The sequence below is a fragment of the Oncorhynchus kisutch genome, linkage group LG15 (assembly GCF_002021735.2).
Source record: "Oncorhynchus kisutch isolate 150728-3 linkage group LG15, Okis_V2, whole genome shotgun sequence".
Taxonomy (NCBI): Eukaryota; Metazoa; Chordata; class Actinopteri; order Salmoniformes; family Salmonidae; genus Oncorhynchus; species Oncorhynchus kisutch.
Window position 1 is genome coordinate 95,308,401 of NC_034188.2, and position 25,006 is coordinate 95,333,406.

A 25,006-nucleotide genomic window follows, 5' to 3' on the forward strand; every position below is an offset into this window, starting at 1 on the left:
AGTCACAGCAGTCAAATACAGTATATACAGTAACTAGGTAGTCACAGCTGTCAAATACAGTATATACGGTAACTAGGTTGTTACAGCAGTCAAATAGAGTATATACGGTAACTAGGTAGTCACAGCAGTCAAATACAGTAGATAGTAACTAGGTAGTCACAGCAGTCAAATACAGTATATAGAGTAACTACGTAGTCACAGCAGTCAAATACAGTAGATAGTAACTAGGTAGTCAATACAGTATATACGGTAACTAGGTAGTCACAGCAGTCAATACAGTATATACGGTAACTAGGTAGTCACAGCAGTCAAATACAGTAGATAGTAACTAGGTAGTCACAGCAGTCAAATACAGTAGATAGTAACTAGGTAGTCACAGCAGTCAATACAGTATATACGGTAACTAGGTAGTCACAGCAGTCAATACAGTATATACGGTAACTAGGTAGTCACAGCAGTCAAATACAGTAGATAGTAACTAGGTAGTCACAGCAGTCAAATACAGTAGATAGTAACTAGGTAGTCACAGCAGTCAAATACAGTATATAGAGTAACTACGTAGTCACAGCAGTCAAATACAGTAGATAGTAACTAGGTAGTCACAGCAGTCAAATACAGTATATACGGTAACTAGGTAGTCACAGCAGCCAAATACAGTATATACGGTAACTAGGTTGTTACAGCAGTCAAATACAGTAGATAGTAACTAGGTAGTCACAGCAGTCAAATACAGTATATACAGTAACTAGGTAGTCACAGCAGTCAAATACAGTATATACAGTAACTAGATAGTCACAGCAGTCAAATACAATATATACAGTAACTACGTAGTCACAGCAGTCAAATACAGTAGATAGTAACTAGGTAGTCACAGCAGTCAAATACAGTAACTAGGTAGTCACAGCAGTCAAATACAGTATATACGGTAACTAGGTAGCCACAGCAGTCAAATACAGTAACTAGGTAGTCACAGCAGTCAAATACAGTATATACAGTAACTAGGTAGTCACAGCAGTCAAATACAGTATACACAGTAACTAGGTAGTCACAGCAGTCAAATACAGTAGATAGTAACTAGGTAGTCACAGCAGTCAAATACAGTATATTCGGTAACTAGGTAGTCTCAGCAGTCAAATACAGTATATACGGTAACTAGGTAGTCACAGCAGTCAAATAGAGTATATACAATAGATAGGTTGTTACAGCAGTCAAACACAGTATATACGGTAACTAGGCAGTCACAGCTGTCAAATACAGTATATACGGTAACTAGGTAGTCACAGCAGTCAAATACAGTATATACGGTAACTAGGTAGTCACATCAGTCAAATACAGTAGATAGTAACTAGGTAGTCACATCAGTCAAATACAGTATATACGGTTACTAGGTAGTCACAGCAGTCAAATACAGTAGATAGTAACTATGTAGTCACAGCAGTCAAATACAGTATATACGGTAACTAGGTAGTCACAGCAGTCAAATACAGTAGATATTAACTAGGTAGTCACAGCAGTCAAATACAGTAGATATTAACTAGGTAGTCACAGCAGTCAAATACAGTATATACGGTAACTAGGTTGTTACAGCAGTCGAATAGAGTATATACGGTAACTAGGTAGTCACAGCAGTCAAATACAGTATATACCGTAACTAGGTAGTCACAGCAGTCAAATACAGTATATACGGTAACTAGGTAGCCACAGCAATCAAATACAGTAAATACAGTAACTAGGTAGTCACAGCAGTCAAATACAGTATATACAGTAACTAGGTAGTCACAGCAGTCAAATACAGTAGCTAGTAGCTAGGTAGTCACAGCAGTCAAATACATTATATACGGTAACTTGGTTGCCACAGCAGTCAACTGGCTAGCTGTTTAGCTTTCTAACACACTCATCTCTTTGTTTTTATACAGTTACCAAGCTAGCTAGCTACCACATGTTTTTAAACCGTTACCAAGCTCGCTAGATAGCTACCACATGTTTTTAAACAGTTACCAAGCTAGCTAGCTACCACATGTTCTTGTCAAACTCTCACAGAGTAGCTAGCAAGCAGCAATATTTACCAAATAACAGTCTAAAAACTATGTGAGGGCAAATATATCAGATTTGACCATTGCAGATGTATCATCCCCTGTTAATGAACAGGTATCACCCCCTGCTAATGAACATGTATCGTCCCCTGTTCATGAACATGTATCGTCCCCTGTTCATGAACATGTATCATCCCCTGCTAATGAACATGTATCATCCCCTGTTAATGAACATGTATCATCCCCTGCCCTGCTAATTAGCCTACTATGTTAAATCCATTTAAAATACTAATTTTGACTAAAGATATAAATGCAATTTTCTCCTCTTCTATTGTCCTATATGACCATGGAATAACACTACCAGACAAGTGCTTTGTTGCATTGAATCATTCAATAGCCGTGTGAGAGAGGGGGTTTAATAGAGGCAACATTACATGATATAAATAGGAGTCAAGGCTGAATTATTTAATACAATGTACATGTTTGGTAATGCTGGCAGAAGCAGTCTTCTGTCACTCTACAATAGGGCTGCCCAACCCTCTTCCTGGAGATATACTGCCCTGTGGGTTTTCAGTTTTCAACCCTAATTTAACACACCTGGTTCTATTTATTAGCTACTCAACAAGACCTTTTAACTAGCTGAATCAGATATGCTAAATTAGATTGAAAAAAATAAGGGACCTAGACAATTCCTGATTCTGCCGTTAGTCTTCCGTTTTAAAGAGCACCCTCTGTGTTCTGTTAGGCCTTTTAACTCTTTATCCACAATATAGCAGGGGGTGTAAAGCCATAACACCCTCTGTGTTCTGTTAGGCCGTTTAACTCTTTATCCACAATATAGCAGGGGGTGTAAAGCCATAACACCCTCTGTGTTCTGTTAGGCCGTTTAACTCTTTATCCACAATATAGTAGGGGGTGTAAAGCCATAACACCCTCTGTGTTCTGTTAGGCCGTTTAACTCTTTATCCACAATATAGCAGGGGGTGTAAAGCCATAACACCCTCTGTGTTCTGTTAGGCCGTTTAACTCTTTATCCACAATATAGCAGGGGGTGTAAAGCCATAACAGATACGTTTTTCCATCAGCAGACTATGATCGATAATGTCAAAAGCCGCACTGAAGTCTAACAATACAGCCCCCACAATCTTTTTATCATACATTTTTCTCAGCCAATCATCAGTCATTTGTGTAAGTGCTGTGCTTGTTGAATGTCCTTTTTCTATCAGCGTGCTGAAATTATGTTGTCAATTTGTTTACTGTGAAATAGCATTGCATCTGGTCAAACACAAGTTTTTTCCAGTTGTTTACTAAGGGTTGGTAACAGGCTGATTGGTCGGCTATTTTTGCCAGTAAAGGGGGGTTTTAATATTCTTGGGTAGAGGAATGACTTTCGCTTCCCTCCAGGCCTGACGGCACACACTTTCTAGTATGCTTAAATTGAAAATATGGTAAATAGGAGTGGCAATATCGTTCGCTATTATCTTCAGTAATTTTCCATACAAGTTGTCAGACCCTGCTGGCTTGTCATTGTTGATAGACAACAATACTTTTTCACCTCTTCCACACTGACTTTATGGAATTCAAAAGTACAGTTCTTGTATTTCATAATTTGGTCCGATATACTTGGATGTGTTGTGTCAGCGTTTGTTGGTGGCATGTCATGCCTAAATTTGCTAATCTTACCAATGAAAAAATCTTTAAAGTAGTTGACAATATCAGTAGGCTTTGTGATGAATGAACCATCTGATTCAATGAATGATGGAGCTGAGATAGACTTTTTCCCCAACATTTCATTTAAGATGCCCCAAAGCTTTTTACTATCATTCTTTATGTTATTTACCTCTGTTTCATAGTATAGTTTCTTCTTTATATTCACTTTATAGTCACATGATTTCTCAATTTGCAGTATGTTTGACAATGGGTTGTGCTGCCAGACTTATTTGCCATTATTTTTGCCTCCTCCCTCTCCACCATACAATGTTTCCATTCCTCATCAATCCAAGTGGATTTAACAGTTTTTACAGTCATTTCCTTAATGTGTGCTTATTAGTAACTGGAATAAGTAGTTTCATAAATGTGTCAAGTGCAGCGTCTGGTTGCTCCTCATTACACACCACAGACCAGCAGCGTCTGGTTGCTCCTCATTATACACCACAGACCAGCAGCGTCTGGTTGCTCCTCATTACACACCACAGACCAGCAGCGTCTGGTTGCTCCTCATTACACACCACAGACCAGCAGCGTCTGGTTGCTCCTCATTACACACCACAGACCAGCAGCGTCTGGTTGCTCCTCATTACACACCACAGACCAGCAGCGTCTGGTTGCTCCTCATTATACACCACAGACCAGCAGCGTCTGGTTGCTCCTCATTATACACCACAGACCAGCAGCGTCTGGTTGCTCCTCATTATACACCACAGACCAGCAGCGTCTGGTTGCTCCTCATTACACACCACAGACCAGCAGTGTCTGGTTGCTCCTCATTACACACCACAGACCAGCAGCGTCTGGTTGCTCCTCATTACACACTACAGACCAGCAGCGTCTGGTTGCTCCTCATTACACACCACAGACCAGCAAATATTATTTACATCGTCAACATAGGAATTACTACAAAACTTATTGTATGACCTCTTATACACTATATTCGGCCCAGCCAAACTTTGGTTTTCCTAGATATGGCTATTGTATTGTGATCACTACATCCTATGGATTTGGATACTGTTTTTCTGCAACATTAGTAAAGATGTGATCAATACATGTCGATGATTTCATTCCTGTGCTGTTTGTAAACTACCCTGGTAGGTTGACTGATAACCTGAACCTGGTTGCAGGCTCTGGTTACAGTTTGAAGCTTTTTCTTGAGTGGGCAGCTTGATGAAGGCCAGTCAATATTTAAATCACCCAGAAAATATACCTTCACACACATTATCCAGATACTGACTGTTAGCGCTTGGAGGTCTACAGCAGGTTCCCACCAGAATGGACTTTAGGTGAGGCAGATGAACCTGTAGCCATATGACTTCAACAGTATTTAACATGAGATCCTCTCTATTCTTTACAGGAATGTGGTTCTGAATATAAACAGCAACACCTCCACCATTGGCATTTCTGTCTTTTCTGTAGATGTTATAGCCATGTATTGCTACCATTGTATAATGAAAGGTATTATCTAAGTGAGTTTCAGAGATAGTCAGACTATGAATGTCATCTGTTACTAGCAAGTTATTAATTTCATGAACCTTGTTTCTTAGGCTACATATGTTAACATGGACTACTTTTTGAGCACTTTTCTGGGGTGCTTGATTGTTTTCATTGCTTTACAGGGAAGTTTAGCAGAAGTAGATATGCTCATGTTATTTATGTTAGTGCAGGGTGAGCTGCACACAGTGGACTTCCTACTAGGACACACCACCTCAGTGTTAACAGTGGTCTTCCTATAGGACACACCACCTCAGTGTTAACAGTGGTCTTCCTACTGGGACACACCACCTCCGTGTTAACAGTGGTCTTCCTATAGGACACACCACCTCAGTGTTAACAGTGGTCTTCCTACTGGGACACACCACCTCCGTGTTAACAGTGGTCTTCCTATAGGACACACGCCTACCCATGTAGCATGCATGTAGCCTACCCATATAGCATGCATGTAGCCTACCCATATAGCATGCATGTAGCCTACCCATATAGCATGCATGTAGCCTACCCATATAGCATGCATGTAGCCTACCCATATAGCATGCATGTAGCCTACCCATATAGCATGCATGTAGCCTACCCATATAGCATGCATGTAGCCTACCCATATAGCATGCATGTAGCCTACCCATATAGCATGCATGTAGCCTACCCATATAGCATGCATGTAACCTAATGGACATCAGGGGAAGAGAGAGAGAAAGAGATAGGAGGGTTGAGATAGAGATAGATATGAGGAGAGAGATGGAGAGAGACAGTGGTGGGGAGAGAGAGACAGTGGTGGGGAGAGAGAGACAGTGGTGGGGAGAGAGAGATAGTGGTGGGGAGACAGAGGGAGAGAGATAGTGGTGGGGAGACAGTGGTGGGGAGAGAGAGAGATAGTGGTGGGGAGACAGCGGGAGAGAGAGAGAGATATTGGTGGGGATAGAGATAGTGGTTGGGAGATATGTTGAATATATTGTTTGGGGTGGAGTTGTAGTCGGCTTAAAGTGTATTTTGAAGAATTTCTACGTTTTTTTGTCAGTTGAGACTTTAATCCTCTATGGGTGTTGGTTTGCAGGGTACAGCAGTATTGTTCAGGCTTGAGGTTGGACTGTAACAATGAGTTATGAGGCATACAGTGAAACTTCTATTATTTTCAAACCTGGATGTGCTTGCTGCTTGACCGTAGATAATGATAATAAAGCCTTTGCCTCTCCCTCCCCCCACCCCTCCTGTCCCTCCCTCCTTCCCTCCTGTTAGACAAGGCCACCCTGTTCCTGTTAGACAAGGCCATCCTGTTCCTGCTAGACAAGGCCACCCTGTTCCTGTTACACAAGGCCACCCTGTTCCTGTTAGACAAGGCCACCCTGTTCCTGTTAGACAAGGCCACCCTGTTCCTGTTAGACAAGGCCACCCTGTTCCTGTTAGACAAGGCCACCCTGTTCCTGTTAGACAAGGCCACCCTGTTCCTGTTAGACAAGGCCACCCTGTTCCTGTTAGACAAGGCCACCCTGTTCCTGTTAGACAAGGCCACCCTGTTCCTGTTAGACAAGGCCACCCTGTTCCTGTTAGACAAGGCCACCCTGTTCCTGTTAGACAAGGCCACCCTGTTCCTGTTAGACAAGGCCACCCTGTTCCTGTTAGACAAGGCCACCCTGTTCCTGTTAGACAAGGCCACCCTGTTCCTGTTAGACAAGGCCACCCTGTTCCTGTTAGACAAGGCCACCCTGTTCCTGTTAGACAAGGCCACCCTGTTCCTGTTAGACAAGGCCACCCTGTTCCTGTTAGACAAGGCCACCCTGTTCCTGTTAGACAAGGCCACCCTGTTCCTGTTAGACAAGGCCACCCTGTTCCTGTTAGACAAGGCCACCCTGTTCCTGTTAGACAAGGCCACCCTGTTCCTGTTAGACAAGGCCACCCTGTTCCTGTTAGACAAGGCCACCCTGTTCCTGTTAGACAAGGCCACCCTGTTCCTGTTAGACAAGGCCATCCTGTTCCTGTTAGACAAGGCCACCCTGTTCCTGTTAGACAAGGCCACCCTGTTCCTGTTAGACAAGACCATCCTGTTCCTGCTAGACAAGGCCACCCTGTTCCTGTTAGACAAGGTGTTTGTCTAGACACCAACGCCTACCTGTACCTGTGTCTAAAAATACCTTCCAAATGGCACCCTAATCCCTATATAGTGCAGAATGCCTTCCAAATGGCACCCTAATCCCTATATAGTGCAGGATGCCATCCAAATGGCACCCTAATCCCTATATAGTGCAGAATGCCTTCCAAATGGCACCCTAATCCCTATATAGTGCATTGCTTTTTGGGTGATATTTGGGACGCATACTAACTTTCTGAATTGTCTTGAGTTATTACTACTTCCTATGCAGTATAGTTATGCAGTATAGTTATGCAGTATAGTTATGCAGCATCATTATGCAGCATCGTTATGCAGCATCGTTATGCAGCATCGTTATGCAGCTTCATTATGCAGCATCGTTATGCAGCATCGTTATGCAGCATCGTTATGCAGCATCGTTATGCAGCATCGTTATGCAGTATCGTTATGCAGTATCGTTATGCAGTATCGTTATGCAGTATCGTTATGCAGTATCATTATGCAGTAGTATCGTTATGCAGTATCATTATGCAGTATCGTTATGCAGTATCGTTATGCAGTATCATTATGCAGTAGTATCGTTATGCAGTATCATTATGCAGTAGTATCGTTATGCATTATCATTATGCATTATCATTATGCAGTATCGCTATGCAGTAGTATCATTATGCAGTATTGTCATGCAGTATCGTTATGCTATATCGTTATGCTGTATCGTTATGCAGTATCGTTATGCAGTATCATTATGCAGTATCATTATGCAATATCATGATGCAGTAGTATCGTTATGCAGTATTGTTATGCTGTATCAAATCAAATCAAATGTTATTTGTCACATACACATGGTTAGCAGATGTTAATGCGAGTGTAGCGAAATGCGTGTACTTCTAGTTCCGACAATGCAGTAATAACCAACAAGTAATCTAGCTAACAATTCCAAAACTACTACCTTATAGACACAAGTGTAAGGGGATAAAGAATATGTCCATAAAGATATATGAATGAGTGATGGTACAGAGCGGCATAGGCAAGATACAGTAGATGGTATTGAGTGCAGTATATACATATGAGATGAGTATGTAAACAAAGTGGCATAGTTAAAGTGGCTAGTGATACATGTATTACATAAAGATGCAGTAGATGATATAGAGTACAGTATATACATATACATATGAGATGAATAATGTAGGGTATGTAAACATTATATTAGGTAGCATTGTTTAAAGTGGCTAGTGATACATAATTTCCCATCAATTCCCATTATTAAAGTGGCTGGAGTTGAGTCAGTGTGTTGGCAGCAGCCACTCAATGTTAGTGGTGGCTGTTTAACAGTCTGATGGCCTTGAGATAGAAGCTGTTTTTCAGTCTCTCGGTCCCAGCTTTGATGCACCTGTACTGACCTCGCCTTCTGGACGATAGCGGGGTGAACAGGCAGTGGCTCGGGTGGTTGTTGTCCTTGGTGATCTTTATGGCCTTCCTGTGACATCGGGTGGTGTAGGTGTCCTGGAGGGCAGGTAGTTTGTCCCCGGTGATGCGTTGTGTAGACCTCACTACCCTCTGGAGAGCCTTACGGTTGTGGGCGGAGCAGTTGCCGTACCAGGCGGTGATACAGCCCGACAGGATGCTCTCAATTGTGCATCTGTAGCAGTTTGTGAGTGCTTTTGGTGACAAGCCGAATTTCTTCAGCCTCCTGAGGTTGAAGAGGCGCTGCTGCGCCTTCTTCACGATGCTGTCTGTGTGGGTGGACCAATTCAGTTTGTCTGTGATGTGTACGCCGAGGAACTTAAAACTTACTACCCTCTCCACTACTGTTCCATCAATGTGGATAGGGGGGTGTTCCCTCTGCTGTTTCCTGAAGTCCACAATCATCTCCTTAGTTTAGTTGACGTTGAGTGTGAGGTTATTTTCCTGACACCACACTCCGAGGGCCCTCACCTCCTCCCTGTAGGCCGTCTCGTCGTTGTTGGTAATCAAGCCTACCACTGTTGTGTCGTCCGCAAACTTGATGATTGAGTTGGAGGCGTGCGTGGCCACGCAGTCGTGGGTGAACAGGGAGTACAGGAGAGGGCTCAGAACGCACCCTTGTGGGGCCCCAGTGTTGAGGATCAGCGGGGTGGAAATGTTGTTGCCTACCCTCACCACCTGGGGGCGGCCCGTCAGGAAGTCCAGTACCCAGTTGCACAGAGCGGGGTCGAGACCCAGGGTGACAATGGTGGCCCTCTTGAAGCATGTGGGAACAACAGACTGGGATAGGGATTGATTGAATATGTCCGTAAACACACCAGCCAGCTGGTCTGCGCATGCTCCGAGGGCGCGACTGGGGATGCCGTCTGGGCCTGCAGCCTTGCGAGGGTTGACACGTTTAAATGTTTTCCTCACATCGGCTGCAGTGAAGGAGAGTCCGCATGTTTTAGTTGCGGACCGTGTCAGTGGCACTGTATTGTCCTCAAAGCGGGCAAAAAAAGTAATTTAGTCTGCCTGGGAGCAAGACATCCTGGTCCGTGACTGGGCTGGTTTTCTTTTTGTAATCTGTGATTGACTGTAGACCCTGCCACATACCTCTTGTGTCTGAGCCGTTGAATTGAGATTCTACTTTGTCTCTATACTGACACTTAGCTTGTTTGATTGCCTTGCGGAGGGAATAGTTACACTGTTTGTATTCGGTCATGTTTCCGGTCACCTTGCCCTGATTAAAAGCAGTGGTTCGGCTTTCAGTTTCACGCGAATGCTGCCATCAATCCACGGTTTCTGGTTTGGGAATGTTTTAATCGTTGCTATGGGAACGACATCTTCAACGCACGTTCTAATGAACTCGCACACCGAATCAGCATATTCGTCAATGTTGTTGTCTGACGCAATACGAAACATATCCCAGTCCACGTGATGGAAGCAGTCTTGGAGTGTGGAATCAGATTGGTCGGACCAGCGTTGAACACACCTCAGCGCGGGAGCTTCTTGTTTTAGTTTCTGTCTGTAGGCAGGGATCAACAAAATGGAGTCGTGGTCAGCTTTTCCGAAAGGAGGGCGGGGCAGGGCCTTATATGCGTCGCGGAAGTTAGAATAGCAGTGATCCAAGGTTTTTCCAGCCCTGGTTGCGCAATCGATATGCTGATAAAATTTAGGGAGTCTTGTTTTCAGATTAGCCTTGTTAAAAGCCCCAGCTACAATGAATGCAGCCTCCGGATAAATGGATTCCAGTTTGCAAAGAGTCAAATAAAGTTCGTTCAGAGCCATCGTTGTGTCTGCTTGGGGGGAATATATACGGCTGTGATTATAATCGAAGAGAATTCCCTTGGTAGATAATTCGGTCGACATTTGATTGTGAGGAATTCTAAATCAGGTGAACAGAAGGACTTGAGTACCTGTATGTTGTTATGATCACACCACGTCACGTTAACCATGAAGCATACGCCCCCGCCCCTCTTCTTACCAGAAAGATGTTTGTTTCTGTCTGCGCGATGCGTGGAGAAACCAGTTGGCTGCACCGACTCCGATAGCGTCTCTCCAGTGAGCCAGTATCGTTATGCTGTATCGTTATGCTGTATCGTTATGCAGTAGTATCGTTATGCAGTATCATTATGCAGTATCGTTATGTATTAGTATCATTATGCAGTATCGTTATGTATTAGTATCATTATGCAGTATCATTATGCAGTAGTATCGTCATGCAGTAATATCATTATGCAGTAGTATCGTTATGCAAGTATCGTTATGCATTAGTATCATTATCCAGTAGCATCATTATGCAGTATCATTATGCAGTATCATTATGCAGTATCGTTATGCAGTATCATCGTTATGCAGTATCGTTATGCATTGTCATTATTCAGTAGTATCGTTATGCAGTAGTATCCTTATGCAGTAGTATCCTTATGCAGTATTGTTATGCAGTAGTATCGTGATGCAGTAGTATCATTATGCAGTATCGTTATGCAGTAGTATCGTTATGCAGTATCATTATGCAGTAGTATCATTATGCAGTATCATTATGCAGTAGTATCGTGATGATGTAGTATCGTTATGCACTAGTATCATTATCTAGTATCATTATGCAGTATCGTTATGCAGTGTCGTTATGCAGTAGTATCGTTATGCAGTAGTATCGTTATGCAGTAGTATCGTTATGCAGTAGTATCATTATGCAGTAGTATCGTTATGCACTAATATCGTTATGCAGTATCGTTATGCAGTATCGCTATGCAATATCTTTATGCAGTAGTATCGTGATGCAGTAGTATCATGCAGTATCATTATGCAGTATCATTATGTAGTATCGTTATGCAGTATCGTTATGCAGTTGTATCGTTATGCAGTAGTATCGTGATGCAGTAGTATCATGCAGTATCGTTATGCAGTTGTATCGTTATGCAGTATCGTTATGCAGTATCATCATGCAGTATCGTTATGCAGTATCATTATGCTGTATCGTTATGCAGTAGTATCATGCAGTATCGTTATGCAGTATCATCATGCAGTATCGTTATGCAGTATCATTATGCACTGTCTTTATGCAGTATCTTTTAAAATTTGTTGCATGACCTGCTTTCCATACTACAGGTATGATTCCAACCCTCTCTGCATTATCTTTACTTAATTATACATCTAATTTTACCATCTTTTCAAAGTTGTTGCATGACCTGATCTCATACTTCTGTACTTTAGGGATGATTCATATTAATTGTTACAGTTGCTGAATGATTCATTCTCTGCATGGCCATTTGTCTCACAAGGCTGAAAACAATAACCTTCAGATTTCCTGAAAGAGCATTTCATTATACACACTAAACTGATGACAATCATGATTTAATTTAAGCTTGAAAGTAAAGGCATTCTTTGCAAAACCCCAGGGAATACTCATATCCTGTTCAAGACTTGTGTAGGATTTCAGTTTGCATTGGTGTCTGTTTCCAACATGTCTCTTTGGGGACGGTGTGTGATGGACAGACAGACTGGCTGTGTGTTTCTTTCTCTCTTTCCTCTGCATGTGGCTAGCGATGACTAAAGCTTGCTTTGTAGCGGGGGTTTAAAGCCGCCTTTGGGGGTTGTCCACAGGCTCCTCCTCCTTCCTCCATCCTTTCTTCTCCCTTTGCTTATCCCTCCCTGTCTCCCTTCCCTCTTTCCTAAAAAATAGCACCTGCACACCAAGCACACTCCCTCCTCCTGTTCCCACCTGAGCACTGACACACCCCTTCCATCTGTCTTTTCCTACCCAGAATTCCCTAACAACCCACCACCTGGGGGCCCTGAGATCCCGCAGGAGCAGCACAATGCGGGTGCCGTCATCGGGGGCGCCGTGGGCGGGGTCGTCCTGTTAGCGGCGGCCGCCACCCTGCTCTTTGTATTCCTGCGCCGCCGCCAGCGCACCTTCAAGGGCGACTACAGCACCAAGAAACAGGTGTTTGGGAACGGCTACAGCAAGGCCGGGGGCCTGCCAGCCCACCCTCCCATCCCCAACAACCTGCAGTACCCAGACGACTCAGATGACGAGAAGAAGCCTGCCCAGATCGCTGTGACCGGAGGGTTCGAGGCGAGCGAGCGTGATTTTGACGGAGATGCGGAGGACTTGAAGAGGCCCTATTTCACGGTGGATGAAGGAGAGAGCAGAGATTATGACGAACGGACTCTTGCTTTCCAGTACGACCCCGAGACGGAGATAGCCGATGATATGGTGTCCCAAACCGATGGCTCTGTCATTTCAAAGAAAGAGTGGTATGTGTAGGGGACACAAACAACCAAACCAACCAACCGACCTCCCGTCTCACCCTCCTACCATTCCCCTACCACCCCCTCACCTCCATTAGTCAACCCCATCCCGCCTTTCATCTCAGACATTCAGTCCAGTGCCCCTCCAAACCCCCAACCCCATCAGAACCCAGTCAATTAAAACCATGTTTTAAAAAATGCACTATCAAGTCCTAAGGAGCATGCAACATCAAAATGTCAACAAAAACAACACATTAAAATGTCAACCACACATCAACCACACATCAACATGTCAACACATGTCACCATCAAAATATCAACTACAACAACACAACATGTCAACGTCAACAAAAACAGCACAACATGTCAACAACAACACAACTTCAAAATGTCAACAACAACATTACATCATGGTGTATTGAAATTCCATTAGATGAAACTGCAAATAATACTAAACACGGTTTGTCATTGGACTTGTGTGCAACCACCATTGACTTTCAAGGCCAGACAGAAAGAGTGATCTGGTCGCTTGGAAAATACAGGTGGATTATTGTTGTGTGTTTTTCCATGATATTCTAAATGTATTACATGTATAGAGACTTGGGAGAGATGAGGTATTTGCTGAGCACATTGTGAAAGTCCAACACTGGATGTATGATACCTTGTTTTATTATTCTTCTCATCACCAATGCCTTTTCTGCTATTGTTTTTTGTTTATAACTTGTTTATGTATGTTATGGGTTCAACTAGGGTAACTAGAGGGTACAGTAACTAAAGGGTACAGTAACATGTCAATCAAAACAACAGGTTTATATACTGTAGATATATATGAGTTATATGATTGTGTTGTTTTAAGAGAATGAGATGTAATGCCATTACAGCCCCTTCTTCTCTCCCTGGCTTCTTATTGACTAGCAACACTACACAACAATACAATACTGGGTTTAACCCAATGATGTATATAAACCCTGGATTGCTGATGCATTGTATTGGCCAATGAGAAGCTTTGAAGCCAACGGTTGGCTATATTGGAACTCTCCAGAATAACTACTCCATAAGAATTAAAGGAAGTCTACAGTATTTCAATTAAATTTTTCAAGGACAAAATTCCATCTATTTAAGTATTTTTTGTTGTTGTAGTGGGGACAGTAACGCTAGTACTTTCAAAAATTATACTTTAAAGCGGCAATATGTATGTTTTTAGGTGACCTGACCAAAGTCACATGGAAATGTGTGTTATAGATCTGTCGTTATCATTGAAAGCCAGGCTAAGAAGTGGTATATCTGTTCTATGTGCGCTATTTCTGTGCTTCCCGTTCTTATGTTTCATTTTTGCGTCTTTTACTTTCAGTTTATTACACCAGCTTCAAACAGCTGGAAATAAAATATGTTTTGTTATGAAAAAGATGTTTAGCAGCGGTTTAGATGATACAATGATTCTCAACCAGGAAATGGTGGAGCGATTGCTGTATAGTGCATATTTTTTGTTGTTGTGATATCCAATTGGTAGTTACATGCTTGTCCCATTGCTGCCACTTCCCTACGGACTCGGGAGAGGCAAAGGTCGAGAGCCATGCGTCCTCCGAAAAACAACCCTGCCAGCCGCACCAATGTGTCGGAGAAAACACCATCAAGCTGGCGCCCTTAGTCAGCTTGCAGGTGCCCGTATTCAGCTTGCAGGCGCCCGGCCCACCACAAGGAGTCGCTAGAGCGCGATGGGACAAGGAAATCCCGGCCAGCCTCATGGGTCTCCGGTCACGGCCGGCTGTGACACAGCCTGGGATCGAACCCAGGTTTGCAGTGACACTTTAAGAACTGCGGTGCAGTGCCTCAGACCGCTACGCCACTCGGGAGGCCTGCATAGTGCATCTTTTTGATTTTTATGTTTAGCTCACATAATATAATTAGAAAGTCTGCATTAAGGTGTCTGTTATAGAATACATGTTGAAAAACTAATGTAGACATTAATAAATGCATTTTTATAGCTTTTTACACCCCCTGTAAGTAATCTAGTGTATATATAAATCATTGGTTTAACAATGTATTACAGCTCCCTGCATAGTATACCATAAGAGTACTACAGACTATAGTAGTGTAGTACAGAGTATACTATGTATTTTGGCCATGTATGTTCTAGCTGTTTTCCAAAGACATGACTGGTGTTTATTACTCTTCAGGGTGTGTACTAAGACCTGCGGCACATGTCAACACAACAAGCCATATGGACACGGCAGTAATACATACAGGCCTAGAGGAGATGCCAGTAGATATCGAAGGACAATGTGCTGGAATGTGCCCTAGTTTTAGTTTCAGATGCTGAGTTGTTTTGGCGCCATCTTAGTTTGGCGGCCATTTTAGATCCAGTGAGAAAACAGGTGAGAAGGGAGAAGGTCCTGCTGTCCTGAAGCATCCCTGTGACAAATTCTCTTGTTATGGGTTGTAGCGGCATCATGTCATGTATTTTCAACATACAGAACAGTAATGCTTCCCTTACACTCTGAGAAATGTCATTTCATGATCTGTATCTTAAACTTGAAAGGGTTTACCTAGGGGGTTTACCTAGAGGGTTTACCTAAAGGGTTATCCTAAAGGGTTTGCCTATTGTTTAATGACCCTAATTTTGTTATCATTGCTCTATTTGTCTTTATTCTAGTTTCTGTGTTTATTAGAGAGTTAGCATTACCTTGTGATTTCCGCAGAAGGCTTGTTCGATAGTGACTTTGAGTCTGTGGTGACTGACTGGGTAGAATTGGCCCTAAGGTACTATACCTCCACTCACAGCACCTTCTAACAGGACCCTCCAATGCACACAATGGAGACGAGAACAATGTTAAATGTGGGTGTTCATCTCTGCCTACAGAGAAACATCTTTTAAAAGCAAAGGGAACAGAAATATGATAAATGTTGTCTAACTGAATTTAGCAGCAGATGTGTTTTTTCGTTGTGTTTAAATATAAATATATATCTCAACAGTCTGGATAAGAGTCTTTCACAATCTAGTCCAGTTGTGGCCAATATAAAATATATTTGATTTGTTTAACACTTTTTTGGTTGCTACATGATTCCATATGTGTTATTTCATATTTTTGATGTCTTCACTATTATTCTACAATGTTTGAAAAAAGTAAAAATAAAGAAAAACCCTTGAATGAGTAGGTGTGTCCAAACTTTTGACTGTATATAATTTGTAACATCTCTATATGGATTCAAATGGGAGACAAATCAAACAGAAATAGATTCCTCTACAGCAGAACTGACTCCTTTAGAGAGGGGATTGGTTGGCTTTTAAACCCACAATATCTGCTGCCAGTAGCTGCGGTCCACTGCATAACTTTAACCTCAGTTTTCATGTGCAACTTTTAAGCCACTAACAGAATATTATTATGGTGAAAAAATCTATGCAACATCTGTAACCAAGTACGAGTGGGAAATCTGTCCAGCGATGGACATCAACACATAGAGAAGCCATTCGGGATGACTTTAAACTGGATGACATCTTAAGCCTTGTTTTATGCATGTGATTTTATGTGAGAGTAGGTGGGAGTGGAAATATGGATGTTTTAGTGGTTCTCTTTTGTACAGAGAGCTAGTCTATGTCTTCACACATCAGCTCAGAGGGGAGGAGACTCTTTGTAAGTGTCTGTAGGGGGGTGTGGTGGGCAGTCAGTGGTTGACAAAAGGATTTCGTTATGTAGAGACAAAAGACCCAGCCTACATCCCAAATTGCTCCCTATCATGTATAGTGCACTACTTAGAACCAGTGGACTATATAGAGAGTAGGGTGCACTACATAGAACCAGTGCACTGTATAGAGAATAGGGTGCACTACTTAGAACCAGTGCACTATATAGAGAATAGGGTGCACTACTTAGAACCACTATATAGAGACTGAGGTGCACTACTTAGAACCAGTGGACTATATTATTATTATTATTTTTTTTATTTTTTTCACCTTTATTTAACCAGGTAGGCTAGTTGAGAACAAGTTCTCATTTGCAACTGCGACCTGGCCAAGATAAAGCATAGCAGTGTGAGCATACAACAAAGAGTTACACATGGAGTAAACAATTAACAAGTCAATAACACAGTAGAAAACGAAGGGGGGGTCTATATACAATGTGTGCAAAAGGCATGAGGAGGTAGGCAAATAATTACAATTTTGCAGATTAACACTGGAGTGATAAAAGATCAGATGGTCATGTACAGGTAGAGATATTGGTGTGCAGAAGAGCAGAAAAGTAAATAGAGAATAGGGTGCACTACTTAGAACCACTATATAGGGAATAGGGGGCACTACATAGAACCAGTGCACTATATAGAGAATAGGGTGTACTACTTAGAACCACTATTTAGAGAATAGGGTGCACTACTTAGAACCAGTGGACTATATAGAGAATAGGGTGCACTACTTAGAACCTGTGGACTATATAAAGAATAGGGTGCACTACTTAGAACCACTATATAGAGTATGGTGTGCACTACTTATAACCAGTGGACTATGTTTGAGAATAGGGTGTACTACATAGAACCACTATACAGAGAATGGGGTGCACTACTTAGAACCATTGGACTATATTAGAGAATAGGGTGCACTACTTAGAACCACTATATAGAGACAGAGGTGCACTACTTAGAACCAGTGGACTATATTAGAGAATAGGGTGCACTACTTAGAACCACTATATAGGGAATAGGGGGCACTACATAGAACCAGTGAACTATATAGAGAATAGGGTGTACTACTTAGAACCACTATATAGAGAATAGGGTGCACTGCTTAGAACCAGTGCACTATATAGATAATGGGGTGGACTACTTAGAACCACTATATAGAGAATATGGTGCACTACTTAGAATCACTATATAGAGAATAGGGTGCACTGCTTAGAACCACTATATAGAGAATAAGTTGCACTACTTAGAACCACTATATAAAGAATGGGGTGCACTACTTAGAACCAGTAAACTATTTAGAGAATAGGGTGCACTACTTAGAACCACTATATAGAGAATAGGGTGCACGACTTAGAACCACTATATAGAGTATGGTGTGCACTACTTATAACCAGTGGACTATGTTAGAGAATAGGGTGTACTACTTAGAACCACTATATTGAGAATGGGGTGCACTACTTAGAACCAATGGACTATATTAGAGAATAGGGTGCACTACTTAGAACCACTATATAGAGACTGAGGTGCACTACTCAGAACCAGTGGACTATATTAGAGAATAGGGTGCACTACTTAGAACCACTATATAGGGAATAGGGGGCACTACATTGAACCAGTGCACTATATAGAGAATAGGGTGTACTACTTAGAACCACTATATAGAGAATAGGGGGCACTACTTTGAACCAGTGGACTATAAAGAGAATAGGGTGCACTTCTTAAAACCAGTGGACTATATAGAGAATAGGGTGCACTACTTAGAACCACTATATAGAGAATAGGGTGCACTGCTTAGAACCACTATATAGAGAATAGGGTGCACTACTTAGAACCTGTGGACTATATAGAGAATAGGGTGCACTACTTAGAACTGCTATATAGAGAATAGGGTGCACTACTTAGAACCACTATATAGAGAACGGGGTGCACTATATAGAACCAGTGGACTCTATTAGAGAATAGGGTGCACTACTTAGAACCAATATATAAAGAATTTGGTGCACTACTTAGAACCAGTGGACTATATTAGAGAATAGGGTGCCCTACTTAGAACCACTATATAGAGAATGGGGTGCATTACTTAGAACCACTATATAGAGAATAGGAGGCACTACATAGAACCAGTTCACTATATAGAGAATAGGGGGTACTACTTAGAACCAGTGGACTATATAGAGAATAGGATGCATTACTTAGAACCACTATATAGAGAATAGGGTGCACGACTTAGAACCACTATATAGAGAATATGGTGCACTACTTAGAATCACTATATAGAGAATAGGGTGCACTGCTTAGAACCACTATATAGAGAATAAGTTGCACTACTTAGAACTACTATATAAAGAATGGGGTGCACTACTTAGAACCAGTGAACTATTTAGAGAATAGGGTGCACTACTTAGAACCACTATATAGAGAATAGGGTGCACGACTTAGAACCACTATATAGAGTAGGTGTGCACTACTTATAACCAGTGGACTATGTTAGAGAATAGGGTGTACTACTTAGAACCAGTGGACTATATTAGAGAATAGGGTGCACTACTTAGAACCACTATATAGAGACTGAGGTGCACTACTCAGAACCAGTGGACTATATTAGAGAATAGGGTGCACTACTTAGAACCACTATATAGGGAATAGGGGGCACTACATTGAACCAGTGCACTATATAGAGAATAGGGTGTACTACTTAGAACCACTATATAGAGAATAGGGGGCACTACTTAGAACCAGTGCACTATATCGAGAATAGGGGGCACTACTTTGAACCAGTGGACTATAAAGAGAATAGGGTGCACTTCTTAAAACAAGTGGACTATATAGAGAATAGGGTGCACTACTTAGAACCAGTGGACTAAATAGAGAATATAGTGCACTACTTAGAACCACTATATAGAGAATAGGGGGCACTACTTAGAACCAGTGCACTATATCGAGAATAGGGGGCACTACTTAGAACCAGTGGACCATAAAGAGAATAGGGTGCACTTCTTAAAACCAGTGGACTATATAGAGAATAGGGTGCACTTCTTAGAACCAGTGCACTATATAGATAATGGGGTGGACTACTTAGAACCACTATATAGAGAATAGGGGGCACTACTTAGAACCACTATATAGAGAATAGGGTGCACTACTTAGAACCACTATATAGAGTATGGGGTGCACTACTTAGAACCACTATATAGAGAATGGGGTGCACTACTTAGAACCAGTGGCCTATATAGAGAATAGGGTGCACTACTTAAAACCAGTGGACTATATAGAGAATAGGGTGCACTACTTAGAACCTGTGGACTATATAGAGAATAGGGTGCACTACTTAGAACCACTATATAGAGAATAGAGGGCACGACTTAGAACCAGTGGACTATATAGAGAATAGGCTGCATTACTTTGCACCACTATATAGAGAATAGGGTGCACTACTTCGAAATAGTGCACTATATAGAGAATAGGGGGCACTACTTAGAACCAGTGGACTATATAGAGAATAGGGTGCAATTCTTAGAACCAGTGCACTATATAGATAATGGGGTGGACTACTTAGAACCACTATATAGAGAATAGGGGGCACTACTTAGAACCACTATATAGAGAATAGGGTGCACTACTTAGAACCACTATATAGAGTATGGGGTGCACTACTTAGAACCACTATATAGAGAATGGGGTGCACTAATTAGAACCAGTGGACTATATAGAGAATAGGGTGCACTACTTAGAACCACAATATAGAGAATAGGGTGCACTACTTAGAACCACTATATAGAGAACAGGGGGCACGACTTAGAACCAGTGGACTATATAGAGAATAGGGTGCATTACTTTGCACCACTATATAGAGAATGGGGTGCACTCCTTCGAAATAGTGCACTATATAGAGAATAGGGGGCACTACTTAGAACCAGGGGACTATATAGAGAATAGGGTGCATTACTTTGCACCACTATATAGAGAATAGGGGGCACTACTTAGAACCAGTGCACTATATCGAGAATAGGGGGAACTACTTAGAACCAGTGGACTATAAAGAGAATAGGGTGCACTTCCTAGAACCAGTGGACTATATAGAGAATAGGGTGCAATTCTTAGAACCAGTGCACTATATAGATAATGGGGTGGACTACTTAGAACCACTATATAGAGTATGGGGTGCACTACTTAGAACCACTATATAGAGAATTGGGTGCACTACTTAGAACCAGTGGACTATATAGAGAATAGGGTGCACTACTTAGAACCTGTGGACTATATAGAGAATAGGGTGCACTACATTGAACCACTATATAGAGAATAGGGTGCACTACTTAGAACCACTATATAGAGAATAGGATGCACTACTTAGAACCACTATATAGAGAATAGGGTGCACTGCTTAGAACCACTATATAGAGTATGGGGTGCACTACTTAGAACCACTATATAGAGAATTGGGTGCACTACTTAGAACCAGTGCACTATATAGAGAATAGGGTGCACTACTTAGAACCAGTGGACTAAATAGAGAATATAGTGCACTACTTAGAACCACTATATAGAGAATAGGGTGCACTACTTAGAACCAGTGCACTATATCGAGAATAGGGGGCACTACTGAGAACCAGTGGACTATAAAGAGAATAGGGTGCACTTCTTAGAACCAGTGCACTATATAGATAATGGGGTGGACTACTTAGAACCACTATATAGAGAATAGGGGGCACTACTTAGAACCATTATATAGAGAATAGGGTGCACTACTTAGAACCACTATATAGAGACTGAGGTGCACTACTCAGAACCAGTGGACTATATTAGAGAATAGGGTGCACTACTTAGAACCACTATATAGGGAATAGGGGGCACTACATTGAACCAGTGCACTATATAGAGAATAGGGTGTACTACTTAGAACCACTATATAGAGAATAGGGGGCACTACTTTGAACCAGTGGACTATAAAGAGAATAGGGTGCACTTCTTAAAACCAGTGGACTATATAGAGAATAGGGTGCACTACTTAGAACCACTATATAGAGAATAGGGTGCACTGCTTAGAACCACTATATAGAGAATAGGGTGCACTACTTAGAACCTGTGGACTATATAGAGAATAGGGTGCACTACTTAGAACTGCTATATAGAGAATAGGGTGCACTACTTAGAACCACTATATAGAGAACGGGGTGCACTATATAGAACCAGTGGACTCTATTAGAGAATAGGGTGCACTACTTAGAACCAATATATAAAGAATTTGGTGCACTACTTAGAACCAGTGGACTATATTAGAGAATAGGGTGCCCTACTTAGAACCACTATATAGAGAATGGGGTGCATTACTTAGAACCACTATATAGAGAATAGGAGGCACTACATAGAACCAGTTCACTATATAGAGAATAGGGGGTACTACTTAGAACCAGTGGACTATATAGAGAATAGGATGCATTACTTAGAACCACTATATAGAGAATAGGGTGCACGACTTAGAACCACTATATAGAGAATATGGTGCACTACTTAGAATCACTATATAGAGAATAGGGTGCACTGCTTAGAACCACTATATAGAGAATAAGTTGCACTACTTAGAACTACTATATAAAGAATGGGGTGCACTACTTAGAACCAGTGAACTATTTAGAGAATAGGGTGCACTACTTAGAACCACTATATAGAGAATAGGGTGCACGACTTAGAACCACTATATAGAGTATGGTGTGCACTACTTATAACCAGTGGACTATGTTAGAGAATAGGGTGTACTACTTAGAACCAGTGGACTATATTAGAGAATAGGGTGCACTACTTAGAACCACTATATAGAGACTGAGGTGCACTACTCAGAACCAGTGGACTATATTAGAGAATAGGGTGCACTACTTAGAACCACTATATAGGGAATAGGGGGCACTACATTGAACCAGTGCACTATATAGAGAATAGGGTGTACTACTTAGAACCACTATATAGAGAATAGGGGGCACTACTTAGAACCAGTGCACTATATCGAGAATAGGGGGCACTACTTTGAACCAGTGGACTATAAAGAGAATAGGGTGCACTTCTTAAAACAAGTGGACTATATAGAGAATAGGGTGCACTACTTAGAACCAGTGGACTAAATAGAGAATATAGTGCACTACTTAGAACCACTATATAGAGAATAGGGGGCACTACTTAGAACCAGTGCACTATATCGAGAATAGGGGGCACTACTTAGAACCAGTGGACCATAAAGAGAATAGGGTGCACTTCTTAAAACCAGTGGACTATATAGAGAATAGGGTGCACTTCTTAGAACCAGTGCACTATATAGATAATGGGGTGGACTACTTAGAACCACTATATAGAGAATAGGGGGCACTACTTAGAACCACTATATAGAGAATAGGGTGCACTACTTAGAACCACTATATAGAGTATGGGGTGCACTACTTAGAACCACTATATAGAGAATGGGGTGCACTACTTAGAACCAGTGGCCTATATAGAGAATAGGGTGCACTACTTAAAACCAGTGGACTATATAGAGAATAGGGTGCACTACTTAGAACCTGTGGACTATATAGAGAATAGGGTGCACTACTTAGAACCACTATATAGAGAATAGAGGGCACGACTTAGAACCAGTGGACTATATAGAGAATAGGCTGCATTACTTTGCACCACTATATAGAGAATAGGGTGCACTACTTCGAAATAGTGCACTATATAGAGAATAGGGGGCACTACTTAGAACCAGTGGACTATATAGAGAATAGGGTGCAATTCTTAGAACCAGTGCACTATATAGATAATGGGGTGGACTACTTAGAACCACTATATAGAGAATAGGGGGCACTACTTAGAACCACTATATAGAGAATAGGGTGCACTACTTAGAACCACTATATAGAGTATGGGGTGCACTACTTAGAACCACTATATAGAGAATGGGGTGCACTAATTAGAACCAGTGGACTATAGAGAATAGGGTGCACTACTTAGAACCACAATATAGAGAATAGGGTGCACTACTTAGAACCACTATATAGAGAACAGGGGGCACGACTTAGAACCAGTGGACTATATAGAGAATAGGGTGCATTACTTTGCACCACTATATAGAGAATGGGGTGCACTCCTTCGAAATAGTGCACTATATAGAGAATAGGGGGCACTACTTAGAACCAGGGGACTATATAGAGAATAGGGTGCATTACTTTGCACCACTATATAGAGAATAGGGGGCACTACTTAGAACCAGTGCACTATATCGAGAATAGGGGGAACTACTTAGAACCAGTGGACTATAAAGAGAATAGGGTGCACTTCCTAGAACCAGTGGACTATATAGAGAATAGGGTGCAATTCTTAGAACCAGTGCACTATATAGATAATGGGGTGGACTACTTAGAACCACTATATAGAGTATGGGGTGCACTACTTAGAACCACTATATAGAGAATTGGGTGCACTACTTAGAACCAGTGGACTATATAGAGAATAGGGTGCACTACTTAGAACCTGTGGACTATATAGAGAATAGGGTGCACTACATTGAACCACTATATAGAGAATAGGGTGCACTACTTAGAACCACTATATAGAGAATAGGATGCACTACTTAGAACCACTATATAGAGAATAGGGTGCACTGCTTAGAACCACTATATAGAGTATGGGGTGCACTACTTAGAACCACTATATAGAGAATTGGGTGCACTACTTAGAACCAGTGCACTATATAGAGAATAGGGTGCACTACTTAGAACCAGTGGACTAAATAGAGAATATAGTGCACTACTTAGAACCACTATATAGAGAATAGGGTGCACTACTTAGAACCAGTGCACTATATCGAGAATAGGGGGCACTACTGAGAACCAGTGGACTATAAAGAGAATAGGGTGCACTTCTTAGAACCAGTGCACTATATAGATAATGGGGTGGACTACTTAGAACCACTATATAGAGAATAGGGGGCACTACTTAGAACCATTATATAGAGAATAGGGTGCACTACTTAGAACCACTATATAGAGAATGGGGTGCACTACTTAGAACCAGTGGACTATATAGAGAATAGGGTGCACTACTTAGAACCACTATATAGAGAATACGGTGCACTGCTTAGAACCACTATATAGAGAATAGGGTGCACTACTTAGAACCTGTGGACTATATAGAGAATAGGGTGCACTACTTAGAACTGCTATATAGAGAATAGGGTGCACTACTTAGAATCACTATATAGAGAATAGGGTGCACTGCTTAGAACCACTATATAGAGAATAAGTTGCACTACTTAGAACCACTATATAAAGAA

General features: G+C 41.7%; 1 protein-coding gene across 1 annotated transcript in view; it reads left to right on the forward strand.

The window, feature by feature from the left end:
* LOC109883296 (nectin-1) overlaps positions 1–16,182 on the forward strand; it is a 173,007-nt gene extending 156,825 nt beyond the window's left edge. Inside the window, exon 6 of the mRNA XM_031791312.1 lies at positions 12,540–16,182. Within this exon, the coding sequence (XP_031647172.1) occupies positions 12,540–13,045 (506 nt within the window). The 3' untranslated portion in view covers positions 13,046–16,182. The remainder of the gene's footprint in view (positions 1–12,539) is intronic.
* The last annotated feature ends 8,824 nt before the right edge of the window (positions 16,183–25,006 follow it).